Source organism: Phoca vitulina, unplaced genomic scaffold (assembly GCF_004348235.1).
Source record: "Phoca vitulina isolate PV1807 unplaced genomic scaffold, GSC_HSeal_1.0 scaffold19, whole genome shotgun sequence".
Taxonomy (NCBI): Eukaryota; Metazoa; Chordata; class Mammalia; order Carnivora; family Phocidae; genus Phoca; species Phoca vitulina.
Window position 1 is genome coordinate 29,405,562 of NW_022589722.1, and position 23,103 is coordinate 29,428,664.

General features: G+C 43.0%; 1 protein-coding gene across 1 annotated transcript in view; it reads right to left on the reverse strand.

Moving 5' to 3' along the window:
- EFCAB6 (EF-hand calcium binding domain 6) overlaps positions 1–23,103 on the reverse strand; it is a 225,008-nt gene that overhangs the window by 192,372 nt on the left and 9,533 nt on the right. Inside the window, exons 4-5 of the mRNA XM_032416504.1 lie at positions 14,906–15,054; positions 6,949–7,160 (exon numbers count right to left, since the gene is read on the reverse strand). Of these exons, the coding sequence (XP_032272395.1) occupies positions 6,949–7,160; positions 14,906–15,054 (361 nt within the window). The remainder of the gene's footprint in view (positions 1–6,948; positions 7,161–14,905; positions 15,055–23,103) is intronic.

A 23,103-nucleotide genomic window follows, 5' to 3' on the forward strand; every position in this document is an offset into this window, starting at 1 on the left:
GCAGGGAGCCTGACATTGGGCTCGATCCCAGGATCCTGGGATCATGACCTGAGCCAAAGGCAGACAGATGCCCAACTGATTGAGCCACCCAGCTGCCCCAAAATATATTCATATATATTAGAATATATTTTTTCCCCAAGAGGCTGAGGCCACAATGTAACTTTACCCTCTGAATGTCATGTGAACTTTCTGTACATTTATATACTTTTAAGGTAGAAAAAAGCCATTTTAAAATTGAAAATTCTATAAAGGACATTACTGGGTCCAGTGGGTCAATACGGACTACAGATTAAATAAAAGAATTATCTCAATGTTTAATTTACCAATGTTGATAACTGTACTGTAATTATTTGAGAGAATAGTTCTTATTCTTAGGGAATACACACTGAAGTATTTAGAAGTAAGTAACCATAATATAAGCAATTTCCTCTCAAATAGTTCAGAAAAACATTATGTACACACTGTCCATATCTTGTCAACTGTTTGCAATATCCACACATACCGCACATGGATAACAAAAGATCACAGGAGAAGTAAAACGAGGTTCAATGTTCACAACCGGCAAATCTGGGTTAAGTGTGTATGGGTTACGTGTCTATGGGTGTTGTTTGTACCATATGGGTACTATTTGTATTATTCTTATTCTTATAAATTTTCTGGAGGTTTGAAATTACTTCTTTTTTTTTTAGATTTATTTGTTTTAGAGAGAGAAGGAGCACGAGCAGGAAGGGCAGAGGGAGAGGGAGAATCTCAAGCAGACTCCATACTGGGTGCGGAGCCCAACATGGGCTCTTATCTCACAACCCTGCGATCGGGACCTGAGCCAAAACCAAGAGTAGGACACTCAACCAATTGTGCCACCCAGGCGCCCCTGAAATTACTTCTAAATAAAAAGTCAAAATTTTTAAAAAGTGAAAATAATTATTTCCCCCAAAAAGGATTATGAAACTAAAGTTAAAATATATAATCAATACAGATATATTTTATTAAGCTTTGTGCAAATACGCAAAGTACCATTTTTCATACAGCTGAATGGCTCCCATGTCCATACAATCGAGTGTGATGTTCACTTAGCCCTTACAATTCCAGCCTCAAAGCTGAGCACGGTTATCTCAGTCTTCCCCAAAGGACAAATTTCTTTTTACTATTTAAAACATATACAACTAAGAAATGGGACCAGAGGGACAGCAGCTCACAGGGTGGACTTTCATGAAGCCTTGTCCTGGAAAGGACATCTATGATTTCTATTTCGGATAGGGTGTTTTTCAGTAGATGTAGTTTTGGGTAGACACCTCCCAGTTTCCCTAGCTTTACAGCAGAAGGGCAAGAACAGAGTACGTGTGTTGCTCCAAGACTGGACGCCCTCATGGTTTTGGTAGTAAGACTTCATGAGGAGGGGAAGAAACACACATTTACTGAGCTCATACTTGGGAGACGGGCACAAGTACTACTGTTGGTGTTTTACATGAGTTAACTCATCTAGCCCCAAAACCAGGTCCTGAGGGTGTGGTCATTGCCACTTCCCGTGGAGCAGAGATGTGACCTCCCTGCATGCCACTACCATCAAGTGCCTCCAGAGCCCACGTTCCTCTCCCTACACTAACCATTCTGCCTACAAAGAAAAAAAAAAAAGGGAAAGTCCATCTACCTATTGAAGGTATTATCACATTTCATATTGTTACTTATGGTCTAATGAAAATTCTAATGCAGCAGATACAGTTTTGCAAAGTCCAGTCTCCAAAGCTAAGCCCCTAAACAACTCAAGAATCTAATCTAAAAGGAGAGGCTCTGCTAAGAACTCACGTTGTCCATATTTGTGATTCTGGCAAAAATGTTTAAGAATCATAACCATCCAAAGATGAATCGATAAAAGTAAATTCTTAGATTGGGGTGGAGGAGGGTAGTGTTTAAATCCACATCCATCGTGTTGACAAGTGTCTTCAAAGACATCTCTTTCCCCAACCCAGCACAACCACTGGGACCAGAACAGAATTATGCTTTTCTTCTCTGGAATCTCTTTGCCAATTCAGCTTCTTTTATAAAATTTTTATTAACATTCAGAGACGGAGGCCCCATTTTTTAAAAAATTCATGTTACCATGACTTTCAAGGAAACTAAGGTACAGGGCGTTTTACAAGTGATGTCTCCTCATCCATGCCCTGATCAATCATCAAAACACTCTGACATCCAAACATTCTTGACATGGTTCTTAAAATAAAATTAAAGCTAAAGTGAATTCACTAGAACTGGAAAATTCTTTTCTAATTTTAAGTGTGAAATTCCCATGAAGTGTTTTATCAGTTTTATAGGTTTCCAGTTAGGCTTACATTCACTATTGGAAAGGGATTTGTTGGCAAAAGGTCTAGAAAAGTACACACACTGTGAACTCCAGCTACTGGAAAGAGAAACCCTGCCTCATTCCTGTGAACTTGGCCTCCTGAAAATGCACCACATTCCAGCCTCCTTGGTTTACACATGGGTCACAGGAGCTTGAGGTTCTAGAAAACCCATGCTTATTATTTCAGATAGACTACCAGGACCTGTTTTTTAAAGTCTTTGAAGCTCTACAGTTTTCAGTGACTTCTTTTAAAAACAGATGTAGCTTTTAAAAACGGATACACATTTCACATTTTCTGTACTTTTCCTCTTCCTGCATAGTTGATTAGCTTGGGAAGATTGTCAAAATTTTAAATTAACATTAGATCATGAATATAGGGAGACATTAGCAGGAAAAATATCTTAACTCTCCATTTGGTATAAATAAAGTATCAGTTAAATCAAGCTTATGAGGAAACTGATGCAATGTTTGCAAGGACAAATGTTCTTTAAAAGCAAGAGAACATTACCAGTTGCACTCATCATCAGGGACATGCAAATGAAAACCACAGTGAGATATCACCTCACACCTGTCAGAATGGCTAAAATCAACAACACAAGAAACAACAAGTGTTGGCGAGGATGCGAAGAAAGGGGAACCCTTGTGCACTGTTGGTGGGATATGCAACTGCTGCAGCCACTGTGGAGAATAGTGGGGAGGGTCCTCAAAAAGTTAAAAATAGAACTACCCTCTGATCCAGCAATTGCATGACTAGGTATTTATCCAAAGGATACAAAAATACTTATTTGAAGGGATACATGCACCCTGATGTTTATAGCAGCAATATCTGCCAAATCATGGAAACCATCTAAGTATCCATCGATTGATGAGTGGATAAAGAAGATGTGGCATATATATACAATGGAATAGTACTCAACCATCAAAAAAGAATGAGATTTTGCCATTTGCACCAACATGGATGGAGCTGGAAAGTATTACACTGAGTGAAATAAGTCAGAGAAAGACAAATACCCAGTCATCCGATAAACATCAGGAAACATCAGATAAACTCAAACAGGGGACATGCTACCCTCTGCAATCTTCAGAGTGGTAAGGTCAGGAAAGCTAACGAAAGGCTGAGAACTGTTCTAGACTGAAGGACACTTGGAATTTGTGTTCTGACCTGGATCATTACAAGATATGCATGGAACAACTGGCAAAACCAGGTTGGGTCCCAGGGCTGAGATGGTAGTAGTGAGTTCGTGTTAACATCTGTATTTGAATGGTCATACTGTAGTTATGTAGAACACTATCTTTGTTTGAAGGACACATACACTGAAATATTTGGGGTGATGGAGCCACTTTACTCCCAAATGGTTCAGGAAAAAAATTTGTTCTTCCCACTAAACTTCCAACTTCTCTATAACTTTGTGGTTACTTTTAAAAAATGATCAGGCAGAAGTTGTGGTAGAGACAGCTCATAACAGACCACCCTCCCACAGAAAACAACTATAAACTCTGGGACAGAGAAGGAGACCCACTTTCTGTGTATAAACTCTGTCCAAGTTTCCAGCAGACACCTGAAGCAGACATATACAGGTCAGACTCAGAAAAGACCCACCTAGAGACAAAAGAGCCAAAATGAGATGCAAGCAACTGCTCAAGTTTATAGGTTAATTACTGCCAGAGCAGAAGCGTCAACAGTCTTCAGAGGAATGTAACAGAATCCAGTCTCTACAGCACTGTATTTATAATGTTTAGCCCTGTACTAATGTGCAGCCATGGCCACATGTGGTTGTTGAGCATGTGAAATGTGGCTAAGGCAACTGATGAACTGAATTTTTTTAGTCATTGTTAATTAATTTAAATTTTAAAATTAATTCAGTGACTGGAAAAGTTTTAACTATGTTTGGAATGACTCGGTATGTCAATCTTGTGTTTTAATTATAAATTTTATGAAATCTAGACATCAAGTATTTCCAGTGGAAACTTAGTGTATGAACTGAAGTTGGCTGTAAGTTTAAAGTACACATCAGGTTTTGAAGACTTAGTACACAGAAAAGACTAGAAGATAACTTATTGTCAATTTTTAATAGTGATAACATGCTGAAATAAGATAATATTTTGGACATATTAGTTAAATAAAAATATTATTCAAATGAATTCTTTTTAATTTTTTTCATGTGGCTACTAGAAAATGTTGAATTATAAATGTGAGTGACATTACATTTCTTTTCTTTTTTTTAGATTTTATTTTTAAGTAATCTCTACACCCAACGTGGGACTCAAACTCACAATCCCGAGATCAAGAGTCACATGCTCCACTGACTGAGGTAACCAGGTGCCCCTCATGTTATATTTCTATTAGACAGCACTGGTCTGGGATATAATCCAAAAGTACTCAAATATAAAGAACCAGAAAAATGTGACCCTTGCTTTTTAAGAGGAAAAAAAAATCAATGCAACCCAATGCTGAGATAACTCAGACATTAGAATTATCATTCAAGGACTTTAAAGCAGCTATTTTAACTATGCTTAATGAGTTAAAAGAAATATGCTCAAAATTGAAGAAAAAAACAGGAAATGTAAGCAGATAAATAGAAACTATAAAAGAGAAACAAATGGAAATTCTAGAACTGAAAAACACTATGCCTAATATAAATTTTCACTGAATGAGCTTAATGGCAAAAAAGAGATGCAAAGAAGGAATCACTGAAATTGAAGACATATCAATAGATATTATCCAATCTGAAAATAGAAATAAAAGATTGAAAAAAATGAACAGAGCCTCAGGGGCCTAGAGACAATACCAAAATGTCTCAGGGAGGATGAAATAAAATATATAGATCAAAAAATAATGGCTACAAACCTCAAATTCAGTGAAAAAGCAAATTAAAGGAAGAGAAATCCTTGAAACAGCACCATGGTATGCTCAAGAAGAAACAGCAAAGAGATCCACAAATATTTTTTTCCTACATCAGTGAAAGGAAGGAGAGAGCCAGTCCCTGAGGTTGACTGGAATTCAGGAATACCCGAAATTCCCTGGGCTGTTTGTTTTCCTGACACATAATTCCCCTGTTGTAAAAATAAGAAAACTGGGTTGGGTTGAGGTAGTCAACAAATTCTAGAAGGAAACAGACTTTTAAATACTATGAAATGTCAGACTGATTAAGAAGTAATGAATGGGGGCACCTGAGTGGCTCAGCCATTAAGCGTCTGCCTTCGGCTCAGGTCATGATCCCAGAGTCCTGGGATCGAGCCCCGCATTGGGCTCCCTGCTCGCTGGGAAGCCTGCTTCTCCTTCTCCCACTCCCCCTGCTTGTGTTCCCTCTCTTGCTGTGTCTCTCTCTGTCAAATAAATAAATAAAATCTTAAAAAAAAAAAAAAGTAATGAATGGGTAAAAATATGTTCATTTCTACGTGTGTGTGCATGTGTGTGCGCATGCACGCAAATTAGTTATTGGGTTACTGGGTTGGAAGGCACACTACTGATATTCCTACCCGACTTCTCCACTTTGGTATTACTATGTTGATCTCTATGGATTTATTCTGAGAGTATTTAATTCCTATTGTACTGTGTATTCCATTTTCAGACCCCACCAAATGTTTACTATTGACAGCCACCTGGTATGGTACCCCACCAAGGGCCTGTCCTCCATATCCCTTCCCAGGTAACTGCATCACCCCAGCTGCAAACATTTCCCCGGCCCCCTACATCTTCCAGGACAGAGGCCAAACTCTTTCATATGGTCCTTTACAGGACTGGCCCCTCTATCCACAACCTGACACATATCCCCTCGCTTCAGGTATCAATGACACTACCCAGTTCCCTGAATAATCATGCCGTGCTGATTCAGGCATCCAAGCTTTCACTTGTGCTATTATTCCCTCTGTGTATAATGCACTTCCGTTCTTCTCTCATCTGGCTAATACCCACTCTCGGTCAAAACTCGACTAAACACACCCCTTTGTCCCCCAGAGCCTTCCTGGACCACCTCCCCATTTTTAGATAGCTCTCCCTCCTCTAACTAACTCCCACGCTTACCAACACTGCCAAATATGTCTCTCTGGACTGGGACCCCTTCGAGGTCAGGCCCATGTCTGCATGCTCTGCATTGGGTCCGGCATACAGTAGGTGCTCAATAACCATTTGACACAAGATAAGTGCCAAAATACTAAGTTCTAAAATATAAGCTGACCAAATACTTTTATATGGAAGCCTTAAGAACTAAAGAAAATTTTAATTGTAGCAGCACTCTACACAAAATATGACCCACACACATGTTGATCATCCCACATCTGCCAGAATCTCACTGAATTGTGAAAAATAAACAAAATTTTAACTGCTCACTTGGAGCTGTTGGGGGGGAAAGCCAGAAAAGATTTCACGCTCCAGTAATTGACTCCAACTTTTCCATAGCTGGGTTATTTTTTTAGGGGCAGGGAGGGCGGAGGGAGACAAAGAGAATCTCAAGCAGACTCCCCACCGAGCACAGAGCCTGACGTGGAGGCTCGATCTCACAACCCTGAGATCATGACCTGAGCTGAAATAACGAGTTGGAGGCTTAACCAGCTGAGCCACGCAGGCGCCCCAGTAGTTGGGTTATTCTAAGTCGCCGTGCATACGGTACCTGAGCCAGGGCATCTTGAAACTGTTCTCTCGTGAGAGGCATCAGGAAGGCTGTGATAATTCTCCTCAGTTCGTTCTTTGACACCGTCATGTTGTGACTGGTGTCAAGCAGCTGAAAGGCTTTTTTCAACTCATCTCCTTTATCGGTGATTTTTTGAAATAAAATCCGTTTAACATCTAAGAAGGACAGTATTGGATTTGCAACAGCTATGGCTATAAAAGAGAGAGAGTTGTTGATTAGACGTGCTTAAAGCAAAGAGCCCAAAAATCACTTCACTGCGGACTAGAATCCAACAAACTTCCAAAGCACTATTTCTTCTATTGTACTTCACTTTACACATCTAAGCATTGCATCACTTACAATGGCAAATCTACGGTCATTTTTTACCTTTAAAATCTGGTCAATGTAAAATGAGAGTAATCGTGGTAAAAAGAAAAAATAGAGCAAAGATAATCCCCCCTATATAGGACATGTGTCATGACAAGCAAAGAACATGGATTCTGGAATAAAATTCAGTTATGAAAAATATCATTTCAAGTAAATCTTTAAAATATCATATTCACTTTTCAGCCCCTTGCCAATTTTTGAGGGGAAAACATGTAATTCTTAATTTAGATTATTTCCCTCTCCAAGACAAGGAAAAGATGAGAAAGGCTAGCCCCTGAAAGATAATGAAAGAATGTTAAAAGGCACCAAATAAGCTTCCTCCAGAAGGCCTGCACTTCCTGGGAGGAAAAGCAGCTGAGTGGGGCCACGGTGCCATAGGTTCCAGAGGTCCCCATGTCACCAGAGGAGAGCCGATACCCCCCAGCTTCCCTCCCCTCTATGATGAAACAGCTATAGAAATAAGGAAACACAGTAACTACAAATCAACTCACGGTATGGATCAGTTTCATAAGCATGGAGATGTGATTATTCCATTTTGATATTTTATAAACTACTAGAGAAACAGGAGGCTAAAAATACAGGTAGTTTGGTAAATCTCTTCTATCTATTTATGAGATTGCAAAGGCTTGGTGACCACAATTTATTTAGTAGCTCTGTCTTACGTAGTAAATTCTGGATGTGTATTAAATGTCTTTAGCACTGTTTCATCTTTTATAAACTCATTCACAAGCAGGAGCTAGGGAAGGATGATTGCAATTATTTCCTTCCAAATGAGAATTTCTTATCTAGGTATTGAACCTTCTGACACAGCTATTTGTCTTCCCTGACGCTCGCCAAGCTCCTCGGGTGCTGGGGATGTCTTTTGCTCACAATGCCCACTGCCTCCTCGGGGAGGGGCGTATATAACCAGGACACACTGGAGAAAAGACAGTGGCTGGCTTGGGGTGACAGGCTGAAGGTCTCAGGAAAAGCTGCTTAGAAGGAAGAGGTGATACTTCAACTGGAACTTGGTATTCCCAAGAGTGAGAGGGGCTGGAAGTGGGGGGGGGCTGTGGAGGACAGCCAGTCGAAGCAAAGGGGAGAGGGGACGAGCACAGGAGCATCAGCTTTAGAGATGAGACTGCAAAAGTCAGAAGGAGCCATATCCCCAGTGCTCCTATCTAGCTTTGTGCCCTGGTCATGGGACACCAAGCTGGGACTTCCATCAAGAGAATGACATCACCCAATTTTCGTTCTGAAACTGCACTCGGACATCACATGTAGGAGGGACAGAAAGGGGAGGGCAGTGAATGGCATGGAGACATGTTTTTAACTACAGCCTGCTCAGGCAAGTCTTTTTTTTTTTTTTTTTTTAAAGATTTTATTTATTTATTTATTTGAGAGAGAGAGAGAGAGAAACAGCATGAGAGGGGAGAGGGTCTGAGGGAGAAGCAGGCTCCCCGCCGAGCCGGGAGCCCGATGCGGGACTCGATCCCAGGACTCCGGGACCGTGACCTGAGCCGAAGGCAGTCGCTTAACCAACTGAGCCACCCAGGCGCCCTACAGGCAAGTCTTAATGGAGGTCTACACTAACATGGTGGGCATGGAGGGAAAAGTAGGGGTGAATAAAAGAGAAGTTGAAATAGACCAGGTAGAGTCCAGAGAATCTCCTGATTTGACATGCAGGGGGAGGTAGTGGAAGAGGATAAAGCTTCTCCACGTGGCGTGAGTGGTGGGGTGGGTGGTGACACCCTTCGCTGAGAAAGGGAAGGTCTGCGGGCCATGGCAGATGGCATTTTCCAAGATGGCCACCACAAGATCCCCACCACACAGGCTTTTCCTACAATGCCAGGCTAACACTCCTCCCATCGAGACGTGGGGCAGATATTCCTTCCCCTTGAATCTGGGTGGGCCTGTAACTAGGGCAGAATCATCCTATGTGATTTCCAAGATGAGGTCACAAAAGGTGCTGCAGCTCGTGCCTCGTCCTTGTAAGATACTCATGCCAATCGCCATGCCACGAGGAAGTCAAGCAGTCACACAGAGAAGCCGCAGGGAGGCGTTCTGGCCAACACCCCAGCTGAGGTTCCAGCCCACAGAGGGAGCCAGCCTTCCGATGATTCCAGCCCTAGGCGTCATTACCCGCTGCCTTCGAACCTCCTCCACTGAACCGCCTGGAAGAGAGACAAGCTGTCCCTGGGACCTGCTCACATGGCAGATCTGTGAGCAAAATCAATGATTCCAAACCTCTATGTGTGGAGGAGTTTGTATACAGCAATAAACAGCTGGCGTGGAAGAGAAAAAAGTTTGTGGGAAGGTTAATGAATTCAGTTTGGGATCTCTAAGTGGGGATGTCCGTTTGAAAGGTGAACACATAAATCTAGAGATCAGAAGTGGGGGGCATTGGAGGTGCGGATGGGGGAACCGGCCATGTGGAAGCCACGGGGGAACATGCCATGCTGGAAGAGAAGGGAGCCCTAGGAAACACTGACTTCTAAGGAAGTAGAATTCATTCATTCAAAAAATATTTACTGAGCACCTGTCTGTCAGCCAGCGCTAGGCACTGAAGGACTACAGAGCAAGACAGGTGAGACCCGCTCTTGTAAAGCTTAGAATCTGCAGGGGAGAGGAAAGACAAGAAGCAGATAATAAATAAATGAATAAAGGTAAGGGTAGACATTACAAGACAGTAAGAAAGAACAGGGTAGAAGAGAGGTGGGAGCTGTTTTAGGTGGAGAAATCTGGGAAGTCCTCTCGAGGTATTTGATAAACTGAACCAGAATGATAAGATGAGCCAGTCAGACAAGAAGCTGGAGGGAACACAGCAACAGGTAAAGGGTCCTTGAGCAGGAATAAGCTTGATGTGTCCAGGAAAGCAAAAGGCCAGGGTGGACAGAGCATGCGTGTGTCGCATGAGACGGAAGGCAGAAATTGCTGAGACTGGGGTGCGTGATGCTTCTGTGCCTGCACAAGGACTGAGGTTGTCTCCACGTGTAATGGGAAGGCTCCAGAGAGTTCACGCAAGACATACGCTGTGTTCACAAATCACTCTGGCTGCTACGTAGAGAGTAAATTCTAGAGGTGCAAGAAATGAGAACAGAAGTCCAGAGATGAGTCAATTCCCAGGGTCCAAGAAGAGGTGATTGTGGCCTGAACCAGGTGGTAGCCCTGGATGTCTGGCGGGGAAGGGGGGGTGTTGGGGGGTGCAGACAGATTAGGGGTAGTCTAGACACAGAGCAGACAACGCTTTGCTGATCAACTGGCTCAGCAGGGCGGGGCAGGAAGAAACCAAGGATAACTGGGGGCTGGGCTGAAAGAACTACATAGATGATGGTGCCATTTACTGAGACGGAGAACACCAGGAATCAAGAGATCTGGTTGGCTGGCTCATGTCTGAAATGCCCAGCAGATGAAGCCCAAGCAGAGAGGTCTAGATAGGCCACTGGAGATCTGATCTGGAGCTCAGGACGGAAGTCTGAATGGGGCTATCATTTTGGTCACTCACGGTACGTAGGGGAGCCAGCAGCTCAACTAGGAGGGGGCAGACTCGTGGGAGAGGACTGGGTACACAGCTCAGAGGGAGAAGAAACTGACATCTCCCACAAGCCTCCCCGGGGTCCTGCCATGCTCCCCTCTCCATTTCTGACTGTGTCTGGGTTCTCAGAAGCAGCTGATTCACAGGGAGGAGCCACGTGATTCCACATGGGCTGGGGAACAGGATTTCTCCCTCTGCCCACCCAGCCCAGAGTTCCTCCTCCTGCTCCCAGGGTCATGGGGTGGGGGTGGGGGGGGGGCTCTCCTGTTAACTTCTGTCCACCTCAAAATCTTTCTTCAGACTTTTCAAGTATATTTTTAGTTGCTTTCCAAGAAGCCCCATCTTCACAATCAATAATTCTAATTTAAATGTATCAGAAATATCAGTTTGAAGCTCATTGGCATTTGAAGGAAAACTTTTTCTTTCACATGCACCTTCCCAGATTTAAATGCACCTTCCCAGATTTAAAATGAAAGCAGTAACCAAACTTGCATAACCTGCTGGTGGGAGTACAAATTGATATAATCTTTCTGGAGGGCAATCTGACAAAATTTTCTATATTCGTTTAGAACATACAAAGTCACAACAGACTGTCACTCTCACCCTCACGATGAGAAAAAGTCAGAGAAGCTAAACTATATAGTTTTTAAACCCATTGAGAGAACTGAGGGATACAAGAAACCTAAATCCCAGAAAGGGTAAGCCACTCCTCGGAGAGGAATGACCCAGGACGCCTTTATCTTTGCAGAGCCAGGGGAAGTAAAGCAAATCCATTCTAGACTGGGGAAAGGAAAAAAGAACCAGCTGGTTAGTGGCCACATGTGGACAGGTTGTGATGGGTTCGCAGGCCGGGGGCCTCAATCACAGACCGAGTCTGCACCGGGCCTCTGGGGCCTTCCTGTGGGGGTGTAAGAGGACAGCAGAGCTGGGGGCGAGGCACAGAGCTACGTGATGTGGCCCCAGGAGGGCAGGCCCGTCTGGGAGTGTAAGCTGCTCGCCAAAGGCTGAGGACAGGGCGGGAGAACAGAACCCCTCTGAGGCACCCAGGCCTTCACAGAGCACACCTCAGTGGCCCACTGCAGCCTGGAGGTAGGGCGGCAGGGCGGAAAAAGGCCTCCTAGGGTGCTGAAAACTAGGAGCTGGGCCAGAGGACAAAGAGAACACCCCAGAGATCCTCCAAAATCAGCAGGGGGGCTGTAAAGCAGAGCGCTCTCCCAGGTATGCCAACCCAGAAGGAAATAGAAAGGCCTGGAATCTCAGCAGGGCTCAGATGTTAAGACCTGTCGAAGGGAAGTATTGGAAACCAGCGGCAACTGCAACCAAGTCCAGAACAGCTCCGTCTGGAGATGAACCTGCGCCCGCCTAGCTCATGTGAAGCCTGAGAGAAGAGGCGTTCCCTCTCTTGGCTGGACTAGTCCCTTCTCTTTCCACTGGGCTTCACACTAATGTCTGCTATTAAAACTTTTTTAAAATTGCAAGACAAATGAAATGAGAAGAGGTGACCTAATCAAGAGCACGAAACAGTCAGAAGATCCTGAGAGAGAACAGATGGAGAAATGATCAGGTATTTAAGACAAGAACAGTAAACATGTTCAAGAGATTACAGGAAAACTTGACAACGCACTGCATGTACAGGGGTTTCAGCAGAGAAAAGGAAACTGTTTTTGAAAGCACACGGCAAGGTTAGAAATTAAAAATACAGTATCAGAAGTGAAAACTCATTTGATCTGCTTAACACAGACTAAATGTGATAGAAGAAAATCCTAGTGAATAGAAAGTCAGGTCAACAGAAATTCTTCACATTTGAACATAAGGCAAAAAATATTTGTAAAAGGAAATCAGGTGTCTCATATCTGTGGTTTACCCCATGAGCGGTGCTTATTTAATATGTGAGTTATACAAATACGTCACCTCCACATACACGTGTGTGCATGAGAGAGACCAGCCAAACACTTCACGGTGACCACCTTTGGGGAGACAAGTGGTGCTAGGAGACTTTTAATTTAAACAAGAAAAAATAATTCTGTATTGAGAATTGCCATCAGTAAAAATAGAAGGCAAATGACAAAAGGGAAAAAGAGACGCTGATGGCGTGTAAGGCAGATGAAGGATTAGCATCTTCCATACAGAAAGAGCTCCTACGAATCACTGGACAGACCCACTGCAGGTAAATGGGCAGAGGATATCAATGGGCAGCTCACAAAAGACAGACAGAAAGCTGACAAACTGGAAGACCAAAGTTACCTTTATGGTTAAAGAAAGACAAATGGAATCACAACAGAATATTGCACTTGCGTATCAAATGGAGAAGATGCAAGAGGGAATATTCTGTGTTAGGATACATAGAGACAAACACGTTCAAATGTTACTTGTGGGGATGCCCAGGCACAAACTTCTAACAGGCAATGTGGTGGGGGTCATCAAGAGCCTCAGCGGGGATGCCCTCTGACCCAGCAATCCCACTTCACCCCAGACTTCTCTGTAGGAGTGAAAGGTAAACTGAGATGTGTCCGAAGTACACTGTACACATGGAGCTGCTGAACAGTGTTGGAAACTGATAGCCGACACCCACTATCCGTTCTCCCCTCTTCCCTTAGAACCAGAGACCCTGAAATCTGGGGAGACAGTCAGCCATCCAAAGGTCTGTATTTCCAGGCTCCCTGGGAGATGCCTCTGACCGCAAGATTCAAGTTTTGCCCAGTGAGGAAGCACAGTGTCCAGTATGACTTGACTGGAATGCCTTCCCCCCCTCACAAGGCAGAATTCAGTGTATCCTTGTCTTTGTCCCCTCTGAGGCCTCCTGGCACCTCAGGATGTGCACCCACTGTGCTCACTGCGCACGCACTTCTGTTCCAGTAGCATTTGTCTCACGCAACTAAAATTCTTTAGCCCCCTCTCTAGACTGTGAGCGCCTCCAGGGCAGGCCCTCTACTGGACCCACCTTTTTATCCTCAGTACCTATGACAGTTCTTGTCACATATTGGGGCTCAGAAAATATTCAGGAAAGAAGGAAGAGATGGAGGGCAGGATGAAATGACATATACTTTGGGGAAATTATTGTTAAATTTTATTGCTTTAAAACTGAGAGATGCAAATGAGTTTAAAACTTATATCCAGACAAAAACCTGTATGAAAATGTTTACTGCAGTTTTATTCATGATTGCCAAGACATGAGAGCAACCAAAATGTCTTTCAGTAGTGAAGAGATAAGCGAACTATGGTACATCCATATAAGAGAACATCATTCAGAGATTAAAAAGTGGACTATTATACCATGAAAAGACAGGAAAGAGCCTTAAGTGCACACTGCTAAGGGAAAGAAGCCCATCTGAAAAGGTTACATAACTGTATGACTGTAACTTTAGGACATTCTGAAAGGGCAAAACCATGGAGACAGGAAGAAGACCAGTGGTTGCCCAGACTAGGGGCAAGAAGGGATGGATAGGTGGAAGACAGGGGATTTTTAGGGCAGTAAAATGATACCGTAAAGCTGGATACATGTCCTTAAATGTTTATCAAAACCCAGAGAACATACAACACAAAGAATGAACTCTACTGTAGATTGCAGACTTTAGTTAATGACAATGGATCAGTAATGGCCCATCCACAGTAACAAAGGCACCTCACTGATAATGCAAGATGTTAATAATGAGGGACACTGGGGGTGGGGAGTGAAGGGGTGTTCTGGGAACTCTCCGCACTTCAGCTCCATTTCTCTGTAACCCTAAAACTGTTCAAAAACACTGTCTACTAGTTAAGAAAAACTAAATGAGGAGGTATAGTAGAAAATGCCATAGTTAAGTCCACGGATTTTGGAATCACACTGGGCTCAAATTCTGACCCTGCCTCTTTAAAACTATGTAACTTTTGGGCAAGTGGTTTAATCAACCTCTGTCTCAGTTTCCCCATAAAGAATATAGGGACAGTAATACAATCTATTTTGTATCTCTATTGCGTGTGGTTAAATGACATGTGAAGCTTTTGTACAGAGCCTGGTACATACTAAACATACCTAAGTGATATCTACTGTTAGTGTTTTTTCTTCATGATACTCACCCGAAGAGGAAGGTCTAAACATATTTTGGAAACTGTTCCTTGAATACACTCTACATGGTGAAGAGTGAGGTCTTAAATTCATGAACTTTTGGGTGTGAGGATACGAAGTATGCCAATCTGGTATATTCGCCATTTTGTACATTAAATCCCTGTGACATAAAGAAAACAGATTACATTATCTTCAAGCACACATTACAAAGGTGGCCAACCTCCTGTCCTTTTCTGAAAGGACAGCCAGAAACTCTAAAAGTGCTAGTCATGACCTTCTTGCCAATGTTTCAAAAACTCTTCTTACAATAACACAAAATCATGATTTTAGACTCGTTTTTAGCAGATCCGATAATTTTCAAAAATGGGAAAATAAGGAAGTTCTTGGATAGGAAAATTCATCTGTGTCTTGACTACCACGGACTCATTTCTTTGGTGGGCAGTAAAGGTGGAAAGTTTGGATTCTCTATGCTCTCACTGCACATCCATCACGGTCAGAGGCAGAGCAAGAGACAACAGCACCAAAAATGGTGCAGTAAGGACCTCTGAAAAATCCTCTCCTCTATGAAAGTAAGGTAAGAAAACTGGCAAACTCAGAACTCTGGAAATTAACCAAAGGTTTGCAGCAATCTAGGGAGCCCTTATTCATGAAATATGGCAGAATCTCAGTATGCACACCAAGTTCTGTGGCATTTCAACTTCTCCTGTCCCCACCTGCCTCTGTCCCCAAATCAGTAGTAGCCTTGAAAACAAAAGCCTGCAATTTCAGTGAAAACCCACCAGTCTGCCCATCACTGGAAAGGGCAGAATGGGGTTGGAGCTCCTTCAAGCCCCATTACCAGAAACTGTCAAAAGGCATTTGTTGAAAAAAATCAGACACAACTATTGTCTAAACTTCTAGCTGCCTGAGGCAGTAGATAATAGATGGAGCAAATAATAGACTATTTAAAACGTAAACCAAAAACCTTAAAGGGCAATCTGGGGAATGAGATGTCCACAGGGGCTTTGAGCGTGCCCAAGGGCTGTGGGCTTGTTCAGGAAAGAACTGAGCAGGCCCTACACTCTCACCTATGACTGACCTTGAGGCTCTGTACAAGCAGGAAGTGAAACCTAAGGAAGGGTTGTAAACTGCCTGGCAGAGGATTGAAGGAAGCTCCAACACACACAAAGAGCCCCTCAGCAAAGACTGGAAGACTACTGTTTGCAGACATTTAAGGAAATCTCTGTCCAGTCATGAGCTGACCACTCAACTAATCAGTCAGACACTTCAGGGGTTGTCCAGAACAAAACATACAGACTTTATAAAGTTAGGTTAGAAAAGTCAGTAAACGAAACATGAAAAGTGGAAAGAATATGATTTTTGCCATGTTATTTAAAATGTCTAGTTTCCAACAAAAAATTTATGAGACATGCAAAAAAAAAAAAAGAAAAGAAAGAAAGAAAGGCCCATACATACTTACCTTTAGGAACCATGCAATCAAGAAAAGAGTGGGGTGAAATATTTAAAGTGTAGAAAGAAAAAAAAACCCCACCAACCTAGAATTCTACATCCAGCAAAATTTTCCTTCAAAAGTTAAAGGCAAATACTTTCTTAGACAAACAAACACTGAGGAAATGTGTTACCAGCAAGACTGCTTTAAAAAAAAAAAAGTTAAATTCTTCAGAAAGAAGGAAAAATGATATAGGTCAGAAATGCAAATTTACATAAAGAAAAGGAGAGTATTAGAGAAAGAATAAATGAAGGTAACATAAACACATATGCACCTAATAACAGAGACCCAATACACGTGAAGCAAAAACTGAACAGAGAAACACACTTGAGCAATAACATCTAAAGACTTCAATGCCCACTTTTAATAGTGGATAGAACAACTATACAGATCAACAAGGAAACGGAGGACGTGAACAACACCATAAACCAATTAGACCTAACAGGCATTTAAAGAACACTCCACCCAACAATGGTAGAATATACATTCTTCTCAAGTGTACATGAGACATTCTTCCAGATAAATCATATGTTAAGACATAAAACAAGTCCTGATAAATTTTAAAATATTGAAATAATCAAAGTATGTTCTCTAACCACACTGGAATGAAATTAGAAATCCATCACAGAAGGAAATTGAGTATTCACAAATACATTGAAATTAAATAGCACACTCTTAACTAACCCCAGCGGATCAAAGGGGGGGAAGAAAATCACAAGTGAAATTAGCGAATACTTTTGGATGGATGAAAACAAAGGCATACATGACAAAAATTTTGGGATGTAGTGCTTAGAGGGGAATTTATAGCTGTAAATGCCTACAGTGTTTTTTAAAAAAAGAAAACCTCAAACTAATAACTTAATAATCTTCCCTAAGAAACCAGAAAAATAAGAATAAACTAATCCCAACTAAACAGAGTAAAGGAACTAATAAAGATAAGAGCAGAAGTAAATGAAATTGAGAAAACCAAGAAAATGAAGAGGTAATTCTTTGAAAAGATCAGCAAAACTGACACATTTTTACCTAGATTCTCCAAGAAAAAAATGAGAAATACTCAATGTACTAAAATCAGGAATGAAAGAAAGAAAATTACTACTGATCTCACAAAAACAAAAAGGATAAGGGAATACGATGAACAATCGTATGCCCACAAATTAGCTAATCTACACAAAACAGAAAAATTCTTAGAAAGATACAAGCTACTGAAACTGACTAAAGATGAAACAGAAAATTGGAGTAGACCTACACCAAGTAAAGAGATTAAACTAGAAGTCAAAAACTTCCTGCAAAAAAAAGCCCAGGACCAGAAGGGCTCACTGGTAAGTTCTACCAAACATTTAAAGAAGAGTAAGTAAGGGGCGCCTGGGTGGCTCAGTCGGTTAAGTGTCTGCTTTCAGCTCAGGTCATGATCCTGGAGTCCTGGGATTGAGCCCTACGTCGGCTCCCTGCTCAGCTGGGAGTCTGCTTCTCCCTCTCCTCCCTGCTCGTGCTCTCTCTCACTATCTCTGTCACTCTCTCTGTCTCTCTCTCAAATAAATAAATATAATCTTTTGAAAAAAATAAAGAAGAATAAGTAAAACCAATCAATCCTTCACAAACTCTTCCAAAAAAAAAAAACAAAACAGAATAAGAGGGAACACTTCCCAGAACATTCTGAGACTAGTATTACCAAATCCAAAGACATCAGAAAAAAAGAAAGCTAAAGACCAATATTCCTTATGACTATAGGAAAAATCTTCAACAAAATGTAAAAGAATTAGATGTCATGACCAGGTAAGATTATCCCAGGAACTCAAGGGTGGTTGAACATATAAATCAATCACTGTAATACACCACATTAATACAATCAAGAAAAAACATTACCGTCTTGATAGATGCAGAAAAAGCATTTCACAAAACCTTTCACTGTTTCATGATAAACACACTCAACAAGCTAGGAATAGAAGGGAACTTCCTTGACCCAACAAAGGGCATCAATGAAAAACCAACAGTCAATGGTAAAAGAACAAAAGCTGCAAGTCTTCCCCCTAAAATCAGGAACAACACAAGGATGTCTGCTCTCACCACTTCATTCAACATTGTACTGAAAGTTCTAACTGAGCAATTAGGTACGAAAGGGAAATAAAAGGCATCCAGCTCTAGCTCTACAAGGAAGTTATAGAGAAGAGAAGAGACGAGAAGAGAAGAGAAGAGAAGAGAAGAGAAGAGAAGAGAAGAGAAGAGAAGAGAAGAGAAGAATTTTTCCCTACTAGACTTCAGGTTTAAATGCAAGTGCATCATTATTTAAAATTCAAAAATAGATGGATGTGTAAGGCACTATTTCCGTATAAAGAATCAAACTAGGCAATAGCTCTAAAGCCCTAGATTTTAAGAATCTCGAGTTTACAGAGTTAAAGAAATGAATCAGATTTTTTTTTTTAAATGTGTAAGAAATACACACTGGCTGGTGCTCTGGTCTACCTCTCTTTGGGCAGTCCCTGATTGCCAGGCATGGTATTGCTCTAGACCTGTCTCATGTGCACACGTCTCTGCGGGCAGGGACCATACCAGGGCTGAAGACAAGTGAGGCTGACAGCAGAGTCCCACATACATCTTCCTTCAACCAGGTAAGTTTAACTGAAACCCAGAATCATAGCATGGGTGAATTTCTAGAAGAACATGGCTTGGTATGTGTTCATAGAGTCAAAATACATTTATTAAGCTTCCTTCTCAAAGTTTGGGGGTCAATCAACAAAACTGGCAAAATCATGGATCTTATGGGCCTTATATTCTAGTACTGGAAGACAAACTAATTAAGTAAATGATACAAATGAATAAGTACTGTGAAGATAAATGGAGCAGAGGAAGAGAACAGATGACACTGAGCACAGATCAGAGACCAGGAAGGGAACAATGTCATTAAGAGGACAAAGAGGCAACAGGAGGCCAGACGGAGGAAAACTGAGTGGGCTCCTGTGACAATTAGGCTCTCTCCGAGAGTGATATGTGAAGCCACTGGAGGGTTATATATGGAGAAGAGAGTTATATACAGGGTTATGATCTGTCTTCGCATTTAAAGGATTCCTCTGGCTATATGTCAAGAATAGACTTAAAGGGGCAGGGGAGGAAACAGGGGGACCAATTATAAGGCCACTGAAATTATGCATGCAAGAGAAGATAAGATGGTGGGGTGGTTTCGGTAAAAGTGTTGGGAAATGTCAGATTCTAAATATGTTCTGAAGGCAGGGTCAATTGGATTTTCTTACAGATTTGATTTGGCATGTAGGAGAAAAGTTGGAAGAAGTGGTCATTAACTGAGATGGGAGAGACCCAGGCAGACAGGTTTGGAGGAGAAGATCAAGAGTTCCATTCTGCATGTGTTAAGTTGGAGATGTCTGTTAGATCTCCCCGGGGTGGGGGGGATACTGAATAGGCAGTGGGGTTTATGAGCTTGAGCTCCAGGAAGAGACTGGGGCTGAAGAAACAAGTGTGGGACTGTCCGCATATAATGGACATAAGGCACGATGAGGTCAGCCCACCGAGAAAGCAGGTGTAAAAAGAAAAACATGCCAGAGCCAAGCTTTGGGGTACTCCAACCTTCAGAGTTCAGGGAGATGAGGAGGAACTAGCAAAAGATGAAAAAGGGCAGCCAGTGAGAAAGGAGCCAATCAGGAGACTGGAGTGTCCTGAAAACCGAGTGAGGAACAAGTTTCAAGAGGGAGAGATGGTGTGTGTCAAATGCTACAGTGATCAGCACAGAAGATAAGGACCAAGAATCGCTTTGGATTAAGCCATGCAGGTGGTACTGATAACCAGTACCATACTGGTGGAACTGGGAGGTTTCGGGGAGAGCCTAAGTGAGTCACAGGTAAACTCAGAGGGAAAGAATCCCTGCTGTAAAGCAGAGAAACGGTGTGGTCCCTGGGGCGGGATGGGGGTCAAGGAAGAAATGTCTTTAAGACAGGAGAATCGGGAGTACGAGTAAATACTCCCAGTAGTGATTCTTTGCTAGGCAAAGAATGAAGCAGGACGGAAAGGAGAAGCTGCCAGGTCCACGGGTTCACCAGCAGAGACAGGATCTCATCTCCTGGACGAGCCTTTTTTAGGAGCACAGTCGGTCCATGGCTTGTGACAAAGGAGAAGGCAGGGGACACAGACGTGGTGATGAGCCGGTAGGGCAGTTCCCTGGGGCTCGTGTCAGTTTCCTCCGTGAAACAGGAAGTTGGGCCATCAGCAGCAAATGAGGATGGGAGAGGCATCCAGGATTCAGGAGAGAGGACGAAAAGTGAAAAGTCGTCTAGAAGAGAAGGCCAGGGGAGGGTGGGAGAAGTAGGATGACCAGCAGGGAGCTGTAAGAGCCCATCCGAGCTCCATGGACATGAACTCAAGAGCCAGGCCTGGGGAGGTGGAGTATCGGATCTAACTGGGGGCAGGGTTTTGAAAATCGAGCATGATACAGGAAGGGGCAAGCGTGTGCTGGAAGAAGGGACACCACGTGCATGTCTTGCTCAGAAAGGTGCCCCGCCCATGATGGGAATCCTCGGTATCACTGTTATAACTGGACGGACCGGAGGAGATAAAGAGACCAGAAACTCAAGCTCGTGAAGAATTTTAAGAAGGAAAAAAATATGACTCTAATTCAACGAGCACTTATTGGGGACTAACTCGGAGCCAGGAAACGTGCTTAGGATTTGTGAAAACCCTGCACCGAAGCCTCCTCATGCTCAGCCACGTACTGCGCTTCCCACTGCACCGGTGAGGAGGCTGAGCCTCCGGGCGGGCCAGCAAGGTGCCCGGGGCCGCGCGCCGCTGCAAAGCCCAGAGCTGGGTCCGGGAGGAGAGCTCGTCCCAGGTGTCAAGTTCGTTCGGTTGCCACGACCAAGGCCTTCCCGCTGCTTTCTTACGCAATCCCTAACAAGCACCTTGCAGGAGGTGGCACGTCTCTGGCTCCCCGAGCTGCCTGGCTGGCGAGGAGCGCTCGTCCCCTGCCTCACCCCGCTCGGCAGGCACGTGGGGAGGACCCGCTGGTACCTGCGTTCCTGGTTGCGGTTATTGCTGATGCAAATAACCACTTGCTTTATTTTATCCATAAATCCCCTTCCTAATAACAATAAGGCATGCCAGGGCTTTGGCCTCGTGCCTTATTACACCACCTGAGGAGTGAGATAATCACCCAGAAATGTACTGCCTGTTGTGCATTTTATTACTTGAATACAAAGCGATTCAATTCAAGAAACACTTAGTTGAAGACAGCATGAAAAAAAAAAATAATCATATGAAAAGTAATTCTTCCTCATGCTACTGAGCACACTGCAGGGAATAATCCTCTTCCGGCGGGAGAATGGTCTGGATGACCTGTTGGGTCTTCTCCAGTTCTAATTTCTACCAACTGCAGAATCATAAAAGCCAGTGAGACTTCACTTACACTGTGAATATTCCAGAGAGGCAGATCCAGGTAGTTCTGACAATAGAGCCTATTCGGTGTTCGGCCTGGACATTCACAGTATCGACATTTTCCAAGCAACTAGCCTCTCGGCGGTTCATTCATTCTTCAGCAAATGCAGCAGGCCACGGGCAGGCGAGGGTGGAGGGACGGAAGGAGAAGTAGGAACCGCCCAACCTCCAGCTGCTCACCGTCTAACTCAGGAGTTTCGGAAAATGCCACATGTTTTTCAGGTCCAGGAAAAGGTGTCCCCACTGCCTTGACAAGGACACTGATGCAGCAGGTAGAAACGCAGTGACTTCCTGTCCTCGGGTGGCTGAGAATGTGAACTAAATCACTCTCTCTCTCTGGGGTTCAGGAGTTTTCCCAAGAGATGCCATCCTCAGTTCCCCTCAGGGGGGAAAGAGCTAGTCCATCTGTAGATTCCTCATGCAGAAATAACGTGGTTTTTTATTGTTACTAACACCTTTCTTTTAAAATGCATTTCCTTTCCACCTTTAAAGATTAGTTTTAAAAGGCTGTTGAAGGAGACACACAGACACGTATGTAGCTTTAAGAGAGTGGTTCTCCAAATGTGGTCCCTGAACCAGCAATATCAGTATCCTCTAGAACCTTTATAGAAATGCGTTTTACTATATGTTGGCTATTGAATTTAAGTTAAAAAAAAAAAAAAAGAAATGCATTTTATCAGGCCCCACCCAGACCAACCAGTCAGAACGTCTGGGGGTGGGGGCCCGGCCATTTGTGTGTTAACAAGCTGAGACCAGTGCTTTAGGAGAGACCCTGAGGTTGATGTAGGAGTCTATAGTTTTTGAAGGAGGCTCTGGAAAGTTCCCTGCTTAATATCAAAATGAAGTAAAAGACCACAACTGCTACACTGAAGCAATTCTAGTAGATTCACCTAGCAATAACCGAGCATCTATTTTGCTGACCATCAGTTAATCATCAACCTTGTGACGACCCTGTGAGTCAGATACCATTAGCCCTACTTTTAGAGGTGGAGAAATTAAACCAGAGAGAAAAGCCAAATTCACTCATGAGGCCCAGACTTGAACTCTGCTGAATCTAATGCTAGGCTTTCTGCCCAGCTGTGCCGGGGTGTGTGTGTGTGTGTATGTGTGTGTGCACTTGCAGAAGTGCATGAGTGACTTGTGTGCCTTCTCACATGAACAAATACACGAGAGCAATGAAGTCTGCATATATGGATAGAATAATAAGAAAACCTGTCAGTACTCAAGAAGGGACACCTTGTGTTTGCCAGTCTAGTAATTCTGCAACCTACTCAAAAGAACATGTAG